General features: G+C 46.9%; 1 protein-coding gene and 1 pseudogene across 3 annotated transcripts in view; one reads left to right on the top strand and one right to left on the bottom strand.

Moving 5' to 3' along the window:
- FAM184B (family with sequence similarity 184 member B) overlaps positions 1 to 14786 on the bottom strand; it is a 619377-nt gene that overhangs the window by 400507 nt on the left and 204084 nt on the right. For all 3 annotated transcript variants that reach the window (XM_078678422.1, XM_078678421.1, XM_078678423.1), the window contains exons 10-11: positions 13970 to 14182; positions 13706 to 13859 (exon numbers count right to left, since the gene is read on the bottom strand). In XM_078678422.1, the coding sequence (XP_078534548.1) occupies positions 13706 to 13859; positions 13970 to 14182 (367 nt within the window). The remainder of the gene's footprint in view (positions 1 to 13705; positions 13860 to 13969; positions 14183 to 14786) is intronic.
- Positions 2513 to 3900, top strand: LOC144821413 (Y-box-binding protein 3-like; annotated as a pseudogene).

Here is a 14786-nt window from a genome sequence, read left to right as displayed (position 1 = left end):
TTAGACATGTTAGTACTTGGTTTAATAACATAGGTCTGAAACATTTTTGGGAGAACCCTGAGCTGTTACCATCTAACCCCAAATTAGTCCTGAAAAGAGCCTTTTGGTCCTATGTAGCAAATATGACTGTAAATACCATAACTAGTGGCTCATTAGTTTCAAAATTTCTAAATTTTAAGGATGAACCCTTTTATGAGACCTTTATGGACGAAATAGAGCCTCCACTTGCCAAAACATTATTTTTAAAGTTCAGATATGGTAATCTTTTAATAAAATCAACTTTGGCTCGTTGGGCAAGGAACCGTGATCCATCTTCCGAGGCATTGGACGAAGTTTGCTCATTTTGTGAAAGATAATCAAATAGAGAATGAGCAGCATATTCTTTTCTTCTGTCCCTTGTATGGTCAAGAAAGAAAAAGATGGATCAAACCAATATGCCTACTATTAGGCTTGAGGTCCTGCCCTCAGGCTCTGAGAATTTTAACTACAAACACTTCGCAACAGATAACATTTAGTGTTAGTAGATTTTTACTTTCTATTTGCTACCGCAGGAAAAAAATGGGCCATCAGCTGTAACCGAGTTTCCTTTATTTATGGACTTGAATTATGGACTTGAATTTGCTTCCAATAGCACCACTTAACTGAATTTGCTTCTAGAATTACTGAGGTGTCCTCCAGTCTCATATGATTTTATTGTCATGCTCCAAGTGTCTTTCAACATGTGTTGCACAGTTATATAGAATGTGTTTAATATTTTAATTGAATCTCATTATTTTTATTGAATTGTAATGCTTAAATTGTTCTTTTATGGCGTAAAGCCGAAATAAAGATTTGAAATGAGTGATAACATTAAAAAGAGATTTGGAAAAGAGTGAGTTTTACTGGGCTTTGTAAGACTAAGAAGAGGTAAAGGAGGGCCCTGAAGCAGGCCTGCCTAGACATATATGCGACAAATCGAGTCCGCAGTGGCCCACCCAAATGCGTCCTTGGCCCACCCAATTAAAAATTCCTGGAGCCGGGCCTGTGCTGACTACAGAATGCAGCCCCAGGTCCTGAAGCTCTTGGCTTCTTCGTTGTGGCCATTGTCAGAGTGATGTCAGGCGATGTCATAAAAGGACTTTGAAAAAGATTTCTCCTAATGTGTTTACTGGATGGTAGTGTTGGAGGAGTAGGTGGTGTAGTGTGGCGTCCGACGATTTTCAAGTTGTTTTGTTTACAAAAACTGTACTTTTGTGCCTTTTTTTTTTATAGAGGATAGAAAGTATTTCCCCTTAATTCCACCAGAGGGTGATCATTTCATCAGACATTCTGTCACTTTACAACAACCGCTTTTAATTTCTCCTTCTTTCCTCGAATTACTCATCGGTTTATTATTTACCTGTCTGCCGCCACTCTGTCTGCTTCTCCATTGCTTCCTTGCTGCCACTACCCCCGCAGATGATATTGTCTCTCCTACAGTACGGTAGTCCCTCCTGCGCGGGGGATTGTGGGAGCTGCGGCTGAAGGGACTGCTTCGTTCTGCTTCAGGAGAGGAAGGGTTCAGATTCACTTTCCATCCTCTCTGCAGCTACACAGGAAGATCGGCAGGGAAGGACATCTGATGTACACAATAAACAAAGGCTTTTGTAGGAGGGGTTTTGTTTGCTGCACAGCGTGTATTAAAAAAAGAAAAACTATAGATTATACAACTTCCAATACAGAGGTCTTCGAAGCCTTCGAGAGGCTCAAGGTGTCACCCCATGTGACGGTGTCACCCGGTGCGGTCCGCACCTCCCGCACCCCCCTAGTGACGCCACTGTTTCCCATATTTAATGGCCGTGGAGCGTTCGAGCTTTGATTGCTGAAACGCACAGTTTGCTTCCAAATCGGTATGAACTCTTTTTTTTTTTTTTTTTTAAGTTCAATTGGTGTTTATTGCTTGCGAAGTGGACTGCACGAGATTACACCCATTTTCAGTTTCACGTTTTTCATTTACACAAAAAAAGTTGCCATGGTGAACTTGCAGTAAACAGAGCCCCGGAGATGCGGCGCAAAATTTTACAAAAATAAGCTTCCCCTTTTACACAAAAAAAGGCCACACCTGGGGATTTAGCACCAGATGAGCTGATTCTCTAAAAGTGTGCTTTTACCTCTCGCATTTTTAAGTAGAAAATTTGGTATTACAAGAAACCCTGAATTAAATAAAAAAAGTGAAAATGGAACGGGTTGTGGCAAACCTTGCACTTCTCTTTGCGCCGGGTGGGTAGGTGTCACATTATTTCATTCATGCCTTCCCCTGCCCAGTTCACGCAAATGAGCCTCTCCGCGGTCTCGTCAGCTGTTGATTCCCCTTTGAGTTTCTTCACTCAGATTATAAAGCAGTTGTGTTTCTTCCTCACTTTTAGAATTTTGCTTCGGATGTTAGCTTTGCATTTCAAATCTTTGGTGGTTCATTTCCTGGTGCCATCATGATTTTATTTTTCCTTTCAAATTTGCTGGATGTTTCATTCCTCTGTTTACCGAAAGACCGAAAGAGGAGCCAAGGACGAAGTAAGAAACCTACTGAGACCCTCAGGTTACCATCAACGGCCTCCCACCCCCCGCCTCCCCAGCACCCACCATCCTGCACCAGTACCACCTGTACCACCAGGGTGCCAGGCCAAGGGGAGGGGCGCGCCAAGGAGCCGCAGGGGGCACAGCAACCAGAGCCAAGAGAAGCAGGCCCCCCGGAACCATTAGCAGCCATGAGCGAGGTGGGAGAGAAGAGCCCGGCCCCCCCAGCAGCAGCAGCACCAGCCCCACAGGAAGACATGACCCCCAGCCCCACCACCACCACCACTGAGCCAGCCACCACCGCCCCGGACCAGAAAGTGCTGGCAACCAAAGTCCTGGGCACTGTCAAATGGTTTAACGTGAGAAACGGCTACGGCTTTATCAACCGAAATGACACCAAGGAAGACGTCTTTGTACACCAGACCGCAATCAAGAAGAACAATCCCCGGAAGTATCTTCGCAGCGTAGGAGATGGCGAGACAGTGGAGTTTGATGTGGTCGCCGGAGAGAAGGGAGCTGAGGCCGCCAATGTCACCGGCCCGGAGGGCGCCCCTGTCCAGGGAAGCCGCTACGCTGCCGACCGACGGCGCTACCGCCGAGGCTACTACAACAACCGCCGCCGCGGACCTCCTCGAAACGGGGAGGAGGAGGAAGAGGAGGAGGGCGGTGGCAGCGGTTGTTGTAGTAGCCTCGGCGGTAGGGCCGTCGGTTGGCAGCGTAGCGACTTCCCTGGACAGGGGCGCCCTCCGGGCCGGTGACATTGGCGGCCTCCCACCGCACCAGGCTGGCGACGGCGAGAACCCCCGGGGGCAGGGGCAGCAGCGGCGCCCGCAGTTCAGGCAGCGGCGCTTCCCGCCCTATTACGTCCAGCGCGGCTTCAACCGCCGCCCGCAGGGCCCCGGCCAGCACTCCGGCGCACAGGGCGGAGAAGGGAAGATCAAGGAAGGCGGTGGCGAATTAGGGCCAAACCAGAACCCGCAGCCAGGACGCCAGCCCAACTACAGGCCACGGTACCGCAGAGGACCCCCGCGCCCGAGACCACCGCCTGTGGCAGGGGACGGTGACAACAAGGAGAACCAGGGTGAGAACATTGCAGTCTCTGACCAGCAGCAGCAGCACCAGCCCCAAACCTGACGCGGGTACAACAGGCGCCCCTACAACTATCGGCGCCGCGCCAACCCGCAGAACTCTCAACCCCAAGATGGCAAAGAGGGCAAGGTGGCCGAATCCACACCAGCGGAGAGCCCTGCTGCTGCAGTGGTGGCCAGCGGGGAGAGCAAGACTGAGTGAGGTCCGGCTCCCCAGGACACCTCCACCATCCATCCAGGTGTCGTAAATTCAACCGGAAACAAAGGGAAATTAAACATCGGTATGTACTCATTGAACACGGATACGTTTGTGCGCATGTACTGCCATCTAGAGGTGTTTTGTTGAACACTCTGTGTGTGTTCCAAAATAGACGCTTCCATGTTAATCGGTTTCAGCTTTACTCAACGACTGGTTCTTTGCAGAATCAAGTTCAACATAATGGATACAGATTACTTTTGATATAGAATTGTTTATCAGTGATGCGCACACCTGGAAGGATCATTAGAGGACATGTAAGGTATTCACAATACTTAGGGAAAATCGTCGTCACGTTTTGCAGTTCACAAAAGCAAAATCTGTATATTTCGTTATTCTTTCCATTCGGTTCTTTTGCCTGTTTCAACCAAGTCTCTCTGACATTTTTAGATTTTGCGTTACTAGTGATTTTGCAGTTAAGTATGCGTGTTGTTGATGGTCACTAACTAAAAAGCAGAATATAACACTATCACCAATATTACTATAACACCCTGTGTCTTGGTTGAAATACATGGAGAAAGGTGTTTTTATGGTCTCGCTTTATAGCGCATCTGTCGCCAGAAAATTATATGAGCAAAAACTGGAGTCAGAAGTACGTTTGATTGGGCAGAAGTTGTGTGTCCCCAGAAAAAACAGTGCTAGCCCTCCATGCAGCTGTTATCATTTTATTTACTTATCCAGCTAGCTGAGTTTGAACTTTCAGAGGCACACACATAACACTGTAAAACTATTAAAGTGTTATAGATAAGCAGATCATTTATGGTGTTTGTCTTTCTCTGGCAGCAGCATCGAAGTGAGGAGGGCAGTCATTAACCTTAGAAATTGTCCCTTGAAAGTGCAACGTTCACTTGACCTGTTAAACCACAGCAATATTATTCTGCAGTTCTTTGCTTACGCACAAATACCCATGTAATGCTTCACATTAGCATACAACATTCCTTTACAGCAAGACCTATTGGCATTGCCAATGCTTGTGAAATCATTCATGTGTGTGTGGCCCAAATTACGTTAATCTTACACTGTTTTGGTGCTGAAGGTCAAGTCGTTTTGGAAGATTTACCTGATTTAAGCACAGGTGAAGCAACTGGTTTAAATGAATTCGAAATTTCTATAAACAAATTGATCTACATTATTTACCTAGGTTAAGTACGTTCTTAAAAAGATAGTACTTTGGTAAGAGTTAAGAGGAAAGATGAGTTAGTTGAAGAATACATAACAGTGCTGAGGAAATTAGCAGCCACATATACATTTAGTAATGTATGTGAAGAAAGGAGAAGAGATCAGTTGGTGCTACATTTCAAGTCGGGCAACACTAGAGAGGATGATGCGTGGATTCTTCCAGCTCCCAGCGGAAAACAGTCTCTAGAGGTCCAAAACAACATCAGCAACCTCTTTGCAGATCAAAACTCCCAGCAAGGAAGTTCAGGGGAGCTGGTGGTGAAGTCTTTGTGTCCCTGAGACTTCAGAACAGGAGGCAAGCTCAGTTTCAAGCCCTTGGAGATCTTCCTCAAGCAGGGGACACAGCAAACAGCAAAGCCCTTTTCTCCTTTCCTTGGCAGCAAGTAGCCACTGCAGGTCAACCCCAGACAGCAAACAGCACAGGGGCAGTATTTGTCCTTAGCTTCTCCGGCTCTTCTCCTTATTTATTTATTTATTTATTTATGAAATGTTTATAGCGCACAACTACCCGGAGGTGTCTCGGCGCTGAAAGATAGAGGAACATAGGATTGAAGGGAGTGCTTACTGGTTGAACAGCCATGTTTTTACCGACTTCCTGAATGTCATGAGGGATGGGCTGGCATTGATATGTAGTGGAAGAGTATTCCACAATTTGGCGGTGGCAACTATGAATGCTCTGTCTCCCCAAGATGATTTCTTTGTACGTGGGATGGTTAAGCAGCGTGCAGAGGAGGAGCGAAGGGTTCTGGTGGGAATATATGGACAGAGTGCCTTTTTAAGGAACTCTGGACCAGAGTTATTGATTGCTTTATATGTTATACATAAAGCCTTACATTTTGTTTGGCTTCTGATTGGTAGCCAGTGTAGTTGGCGAATAACTGGGGAAATGGATTTAAATTTAGGCGTACCAGAAAGCATTCTTGCTGCTGCGTTTTGCACTAGTTGTAGCTTATTTAAGACTCTCTCCTGAGCATTCAGAAAGAGGCCATTAAAATAATCGATTTTTGCCATAACCAGCCTACACATGAGAGTCTTTCCCACACTCGGGGGAAGGAAAGGGAGCAAAATCCTTACCATTCTAAGAGTGTTAAAGGAAGCGGATACAACTGCATTCGCATGGTGAGTGAACGAGAGCTTGTCATCGAACATAACCCCAAGGTTTCTGACTTTATTGACTGGTTGAGGTGGAGGTCCTAACTCGGTTGGCCACCACGTAGGGGGCCAGCCAGGGGTTAATCTGCCAAAGGTCATAACCTCAGTTTTATCCGAGTTTAACCTTAGGCAGTTTCGTGCCATCCAGGAGCTGATGGCTAACATTTCCTCCTGAAAGCTGGCTGCCACTTGTAATCCATCATTATGTACTGCCAACACCAGTTGGGTGTCGTCGGCATATGATGTTATTCTCATCCCTAGCTTTTTAATGATCCTGGCCAGGTCCGACACGTAGATATTAAATAAGGTTGGACGGATGGAGGATCCTTGTGACACCCCACATGGAAGAGAAAACGTTGGTGAAAAGGATTCGCCCAGTTTAACCGATTGAGTACGATTGGCGAGGAAGGAGGTTAGTAGCACTTTAGCCTTATGTCCTATGCCCATGGGCGAGACACGGTCGATTAGAATGGAATGATCGACCGTGTCAAAGGCCGCGGACAAATCCAATAGAACAAGGACCGCCGCACCACCTTGATCTAATATCATCCTATTTTCGTCCACCGCCTTAATGAGGGCTGTCTCCGTCCCATGACCCTTCCTAAACCCGAGTGGAATCCAAAAGATTATTATGATCAATGAATTGGGAAATTGAATATTCATTATTTTCTCCACAATTTTTGCAGGGAAAGGAAGGCAAGCAATAGGCCTATAATTTTTGCGTTCTGTGGGATCCAAGTTGTTTTTTTTTAGCAGGGGTTTAATGATGGCATTCATGGCAAGGTTCCTCTTGATTACCCAGAAGTGATCTAAAAGTCTGGGGTCTGGGCCACTCTTTTTATACCCCAAAATCCTTTGTTCTCTGAAGGCAGAGAGTGTCTGTAACCAACCAAAACCAGTTCAGTGGGGCACTTTGCAAGTGCACAACAACCTCCATTGTCAGTGTGAGGCCAGGCTCCAGACATACCTCATTGTGGAAGCCAGGCACATCCCTATTCAGGTGCTGGTGCTACTCCTCCCACCACTCCAAATGCAGACCAGGCCTATTCAGCCCAGCCCTGACTCATCAGCCTCTCTGGAGTTCCCCAGCCCCTGACACTGCAAAGCCAGACATGCAATATGCAAACCAAGCAGAGTCAGCCTGGATGGCTAAGCACGAAAATAACTACTTTCTAAAAGTGGTATTCTCAAACACAGAATGTAAAAATCACCCTCACTAAAAATGCATTTAACATTCTGAGTTCAGGCATATCAAACTTTATTTTTCTACCTTGTTCCCAGGGGCAGTTATTTTTATAAGATATTATAAACAAACTCCCCATTCTGTCCTATGGGAGCAGGTAGCCTTGCAGTAGTGAAAAACGAAATTTGCAGTATTTCACTATCAAGACATGCCACACACATCAGGCCATGTCTTACCTTTCACATACAATGCACCCTGCCCACGGGGAAGGTTTAGGGACAGGCAAGTGTGTGCGCTTGCCAAGTCAACATGGCAGTACCAGACTGCACAAACGCTCTGCAATGGCAGGCCAGAGTTTACATTTACAGGCTGCTTACGTGGGTGGCACAATCAGTGCTGCAGTCCACTAGCATTATTTGATTTACAGGCACTGGACACACACAGTGCACTGTAATAGGGTCTGACTAGTAAATCAGATATGCCAATCATGGAACCACCAATCCTTAACGACAATTTACAAAGGGAGAACTTGCACTTTGGCACTGGACAGCAGTGAAGTGCCCAAAGCGTTTAAACCAGCTAAACGAAGTCCAACACACAGCAAAAACACAGGAGACAAAAGGCACAAATACAGGAGAAACCCATGCCAATGGTGCCAGGTCTAACAGTATGGTAGAACAGTTTGATTGTACTTTAAAGGGCAATTGACATGACTGGAATAAATTCTTACAAGAGAGGTTAGTTAGTTATAGGATAGGTTGTCTACACACACTATAACTAAAAAGTCATAGTTCAGAGGTAGAAGGCCACACAATGGTTTAATCTGTGGATGGATGAGATGGAGGAAGGGGTGTGTTAATGTGTCATGTGAGGATGCTCGAGGGTTGTAGAGAGGGAAAATAGCCAAAAGGAAAACTACTTTTGATTCAATCAAAATGGTTAAGCCTGCACATGTGCAAATTGGTGATCTTGTTAAAAAAGCATGCACCTGGTGGGTGGAAGTCTGTGGATCTGTGCAGGTTCCAGAACATTCGAGAACAGAAATTTGAGGGAAATGTGTTTTTCCCCCCCACAAAGTTTGACGTTTGCAAGGGATTCTAGTTAACAGAGCCTAGTTAGAGCCACACAAGTTACCCAATCCTGGATTCCCCTGGGTGTCTAGTTTTAAAAAATGTATAGGTTTGCTAGGTTTCCATGGGTGCCAGCTGCACTAGGACCCAAAATCCACAGGTAGCCTCATTCCGAAAAAACAATCAGTGCTAAGTGGGCTTTCTGCCACCATGGGGAGGGGGGAATCGGGGGATATTGACACGATATGCCCCCAAGGGGGGGAGAAAGACTGTGGCTATTTTTTGGGGGGGTGGGGACATTGGGATGCCCCTTTTGGGTAGCCCCCACCCCTACATATAAAAATGGCAGCATAATCGCTGACGCCTAGTGGGCTCTGTCCCCCCCTCCCTCGGGGGCAAGATCAGTGGCTTATGCCCCCATCTGCCTCCTGGGGGGGCAGAAAGACTGTGGCATTTTTTTTGGGGGGGGGCATTGGCATACCCAGTCCTGGGCAGCCCCACCCCGAACTTTGGGAACAAAAATCCCTGGTGTCTAGTTGGCTTTCTGCTCCCCCACCCCCCCCTAGGGGGCAGATAAGGGGCTATTGCCCCTTCTGCCTCCCGGGGGGAGGGCAGAAATACTGTAGCATTTCTTTTTTAGGTGGGTTGGGCAGCGCTCACCCCTACGTATATATATAAAAACAAATCCCTAGTGCCTAGTGGGCTTTCTGCCCCCATGTGCCTCCTGGGGGGGGCAGAAAGTATTTTTCCTTCTCTGGGGGTGCATTAGGATGCCCAATCTGGGCAGCCCCCATCCCGGGCCTAAATGATCCCTGGCGTCTACTAGGGTGCTTTCTGCTCCCCATGGTGGGCAGATTGGGGGCTACTGCCCCATCTGCCCCCCAGGGGGGCAGAAAGACTGTCTGTGGCAATATTTTATGGGGGGAGCAAAGGCCCTTTCCCAAGGGGCCGCTCCCCCCTCCCTGGTGGCTAGTGGGTGGATCCCTGCTTGGGGATCGCCCTCCTGGGGAGATCCCCAAACAGGGATCCAATAGGGAAGGGTACCATTGGAAAGGGGACATTCTACCCTTTCCAACGATACCTCTCCCAAGTGTTTCAGTGCTCGGGGGACTGAGATAGCTCCATGAGCACTGAAACACTAAAACCAAAACTAAGTTTCAGTGTCGTTTTCAATGTAATGAAGACAGCGTGCCATGCACGAGATCGTCTTTACACTGAAATCCTGAAACGGGCCTCAGGAGGTTGGGGAAGCTCTTCCCCACCTCCTGGGGCCCCAGAAGAAAAAAGGAAATCCTCCTGCTGTTTGCAGCAGAGGGATTTAGTGCGCCTGTGCACATGACAGAATGGTTCCGTCATGAGCACAGGAGCACTGGTGCTCATGACAGAACCATTCCGTTATGAGGACCGAAAGGGTTAAAAGAAAGCTGAAAGAGACAGAACATTACTGAAATATGCCATGATCACACACAGAAAGGCATCTGGAGCAGTAAATGTAAATGTAAATGTAAATGTTTGTATTTTATATAGCGCACTTCTACCCGGAGGCCTCGTAGCGCTGTATTCATACCGCTGCGGAACCCATCCTGGCTTTCCTGTGAAATGTCCACTCCTGGGCACCCTCAAGGTGAAGCCAGGCATCCACAGCGCTGCTGGGGCCGTTGTGGAGATTAAGCAAGCTATTGCCCAGAGTCACAGAGTGGGACCCATGATTAGACTAGGCACCGAGGCGAGAATTATCAGGTCCGGGGAAATTGAGCCCAAGACCCGCCGAGGCGGGAATCGAACCCTGGTCACGGGCCAGACCTCTGCATCAGAGTCTGCCGCTCTAACCATTGAGCCACACTTCTCCACGAGCAGTATTACAAAGTGCCTCAGGGAGCAACAGGCATGTATTTCCATCTTTTGCACCATAGCCTAATTCTGTATTAGGAACTGTAGATGGTCGTGGGGATCTCTCTGTAAAGTGTGCATCCACGTAATCTCAGAGAAATGTTCACCTTTGCCCCTGCAGCCACCTTGTATTATGGATGCGGGGCAGGGCAAACAGGCTAATGGGATGTGCACTGACTGCACCACGTAGAAGATGCCCCCTAAGGGCATCCTTTGAGGGTAAACCCTCAAACATCCCCCTGTAAGCTCTCACATACTGCACCCAACTGCAAACAGATCTCATCCCCTGTACAGGCAAGAGTATGTGCCTGGACTATGGACAGCACTTTTTTATCATACAGAATATTGTCTTAGTCTGCACTACGCGTTCACAAAGTGGATGCACCTTGCACATGCTACTACCATGCCCTTTAGTATTGTAATACAACCCCTAGTGTGTAAAAAAGCAATTTAGACCACAGCCGGCCTAAGGAAATGTTGAGTGCTCCTGAACGTTTGTAGTCAGTCTGCACTCAGTTTGCTGATATGGTCACTCAAAAGTCCTGTAAAAAGTACATCCATTTCTGTGGACATAAACATATACATATGTCCATCTTCAACAGGGATCACAGCGTAGATTTCAGTGGGCATCCCATCCCGTCCCAATGTTCTGCTTCTAACATGAGGTCAATAGCTACTTAATTTCACCTTGAACCTTAAGGCATGTGTCAGGAGCTTGAATGGACATATTTTCTGGAGGTCCTTCAGGTGCGGGGTGATGTGGGTCCACTTTGGCAGGTTGAGGATGAGTCTGGCTGCTGCGTTCTGGATCGTTTAGAGTCTCCTCAAGATTTTGGTGGTGGTGCCTGCATAGAGTGCTGAAAGCAAGAGGATTAGAAGTGTAGGAGACTATGTTGATGTCATGGGCTCTGAGGATGTCCGCAAGTGGTGTAATGTAGATGTTGAAGACGGTTGGACTGAGGGAAGAGCCTTCAGGTACGCTGAAGATGGTGTGCTTCAGTTGAGAGGTGAAAGGAAGGAGACTTATTCTCTGGGTGCGCCCAGTGGGAAAGGAAGCAATCCATTTGAGCGTGTTGTCTGTAATGCCGATCTATCATAGTCGAGTGATGAGTGAACCGTGGGAGACGGTGTTGAAGGCTGCAGAGAGGTTGAGCAGGATCAGGGCGGCTGATTCTCCTCTGTCGAAAAGGTATAGATGTCATCTGTTGCTGCGATCAGTGCAGTTTCTTTGCTATGATTGACTCTGAATCCTGTTTGTGAAGGGTCCAGCATGGTTGTTTCTTTCTAAGTGTTCGGTGAGTTGGAGGTTGACAGCCTTCTCCAGGACTTTGCCAGGAAGCACGAGCAGTGAGATGGTATGATAGTTCTGGAGTTCGCTAGGGTTTGCTGATGGTTTTTTGAGGAGGGGACAGACCTTTGCATGTTTCCAGTTCTCCTGAAAGGCAGCTGTGGTGATGGAGGTGTTGACGATGGTGTTGAGCTGGTGGCTGATCTCATCTCTTACCAGGGTGAAAAGTCGGGGTGGGTAGGGGTCGGTGGGTGCTCCAGAGTGGATAGAGCTCATAAGGGTATTTGTGTTCGGTGTAATGAGTTGTTCCCATGTGGAAAGTGGATGGTCGGTGGTGATGGTCGAGGGGATGCTGAGAAGTCCAGTGGGTTAGGGATCAAAGTGGCTGTATATGGTTGCTAACTTGTCAAAGTCGTCTGTGAGGGAATTACAGAGTTCTTGTGAAGATGGGATCGAGTTTTCAGTGGCAGACAGGGATGTGAACTCTTTCACGATTGTCAAGAGTTCCTTGGTTTGGTTGGTGCTGGTCTCGATCCGGCATGTAAGTGCATCCATCTTCGTGGCTTTGAGCTGTTAATGGCAGTTGTGGAGGGCCGATTTGTAGGTGGCTCAATTCGTGTTGATCTAGCTGGTTCACCACTTTCTTTCCAGTTGTTTACATCTGTTTATTTGAGCTGAGTTCTGGGTTGTACCAGCTGGCCCGTTTGTTGGATCTGTGCATTCTGGCAGGTTTGGTGGGTGTGACTTGGTCGGCGGCACTGGTGATCCAGGTGTTGAAGTTCTCTACTGCCTGGTTCGGGTCTGTGGTAACGTTGGGTTGGACGATGGTGAGGGCTTTGGTCCATTGGCACTGAGTGACCTTCATCCAGCTGTGGAAGGAGGCGCTGTGATGGTTGGGGGTGGTGCGGGTAGGTTCGGCGATGGTGAAGTGTAAGATGGATTAGTCTGACCAGGTCAGTTCCCTGGTGTGGCTGTATCTGATTCTGTTACTGAAGATGGGGTACAGCGTGTGTCCTTCTTTGTGTATGGGTCTGTGAACGATTGTTTGAGGCTGGCGTTGTCCATTGGTTCGAGGAGGTCTGTGGAGTTAGTGTCTGTCGGGTCATCCAGGTGGAAGTAATAGGCCGTCTCCTTCTCAACCCACTGTCAACTCATCATGATAATTAGCAAAGATAATTGACACCTTGTTAGTAACCTGATATACCAAGTAGACACCGAGTTATTTGGCAAACACAAGGCTAACATGTCATTTCTAGGAGCTACATGGAGAATCAGACCCGCACTTGCGAAATCCACTTCCCTTGTGATTGATGTACTCCTATAAAGAGTGTACAGATAACTGAAGTTTACCCTTCCCAGAAAGGCAGAGATGATAAGCAGCCTTTACGGACTGATGACTTCTCGATCAGAAGATTTTCCCCCTGCTATCAACAAGAAGACTTTTCAAGCCTTGTTTTCTTATTGTGGTAGTAGTTCCAGCTTCCTGGAGGCTTCACCACATTTGACAACAACAGACAATAAACATGTCTTTTAATGGAGCAGACAAATATATTACATCTTGTAGGTCACTTCTCTTGAATGTTTTCTGAGAGTTCTGGAATCAACATGGTTTAAACAGAGAAGGGTCAGTTGCCACTGGGGACTCGGCTGCTGAAGACTGCATGTGTGTTTCCAAATAAGCTTTCTTGAGTTTTTCTACAAAAAAAGGCCTGTAGAACTGAATCAGCTACAATAAGTTTATCAGTGCACAGCAAAGATAAAGAGCTACCTAAATAGCCAAGGGGCATTGTCAAAATCTCCCAAGTGGACCTCATGTTCTATGGTGTTTTATTCGGAGGTGCGCTAAATAATTTCCTATGCCACACGTTCTAGCCACTTAATACTTTAGTGATCACCTAGGCAGTATTAGAAAACATTTATTCGCCAACGACATGGATGAGTACTTGAAACCCAGTTAATAGTCATCCACATGTCTACTATTATTGTTACCAGTTTTTGAAAATGAAGGATGACGCCCTAAGAAGCACAAAGAGAACTAAAAGTCTTATCAAAGACAAAAATCCATACCTAAATGTGCTGTTTGCTGCTTTAGTACACGATCCCGTTCAGCCTGCAGTTCGTTGTTCGCCTTCTCTTCCAGTGTCTGCATTTCTAGTCTGTGAGACTGGTTCTGGTGTCTCAAGCTTTCAGCTCGCTCTTTTTTGGCCCGTTCTTCCATCTCCTGCAATGATGAACAATAACAAGAAAAGAGAACCTGTTATTTTTCTGACAAGCTGAACTATTGCCACTACATTAGAAAGTAACCCGAAAGGTATGCCCCATCTGATGTACCTTTATTTCCTGTCTTTTGCTTTTTTCCAGATTCTTCAGGGCTCGCTGATGAGTGGCTTCTAGCTGAACTTTCACAGTTTGACTTTGCTTGATGCTTTCTTGGAGATCCTGGAAAAGCTTTTCTTTTTCCTTGTTGGTCTGTACGGTTAATTCCCTCAGTGCTTCTTTGGACCTACTGCTCTGCTGTTCCAAAGCCTGCTTCAACTGAGCAATCTACAAATAAAATTGGAATTTACACTTGTAAGTATTCACTGCACAACATCTGGGAAAGAAACTCAACAACACAACACTGCAGAAATGTAACCATAACACATGGCAGTTTTTAAACAAGACCAACCATTGCCCCTTTAATGTTCCACCTGCTCTTCTCATACACAATAAGATCAACATTTGAGGATGTAAATGGCCAGTAATATCATACACCAACAGGCTAAATTACTAGATCTCCTCATCTAACTTCTTAAGCAAGACACATTGATTTGACACATTTGACAAGCCTTTAGGAAAACCAGAAGGTAAACATCTTGCTAAGGAGTAAGAATGGTAAAGGTGAAAAGCTGCCATTTTGAAAGAAACTTGTTAATCGGGGTGCAATACTTCTACAGTAACTTAATACTACTGCTGAGAGAGGGACGATGAACTTCTTGGGCTGCATAATCCTACCTTCTAATCACCACTTCATTTCCTCACCCACTCCTCGCGGCCCCCGTTACTGGGGAACCACCGCCTACGAGAGGAGCTGCTGGAGACGCCCTCCGCCCTTGCGGGACTGCGAGGACCAGCGGGCGTTGCGTCTCTTGACTCGCCGCAGCTGGTC

The sequence above is a fragment of the Lissotriton helveticus genome, chromosome 2_2 (genome assembly GCF_964261635.1).
Source record: "Lissotriton helveticus chromosome 2_2, aLisHel1.1, whole genome shotgun sequence".
Lineage (NCBI taxonomy): Eukaryota > Metazoa > Chordata > Amphibia > Caudata > Salamandridae > Lissotriton > Lissotriton helveticus.
This window is presented reverse-complemented; position numbering and strand designations above follow the sequence as displayed.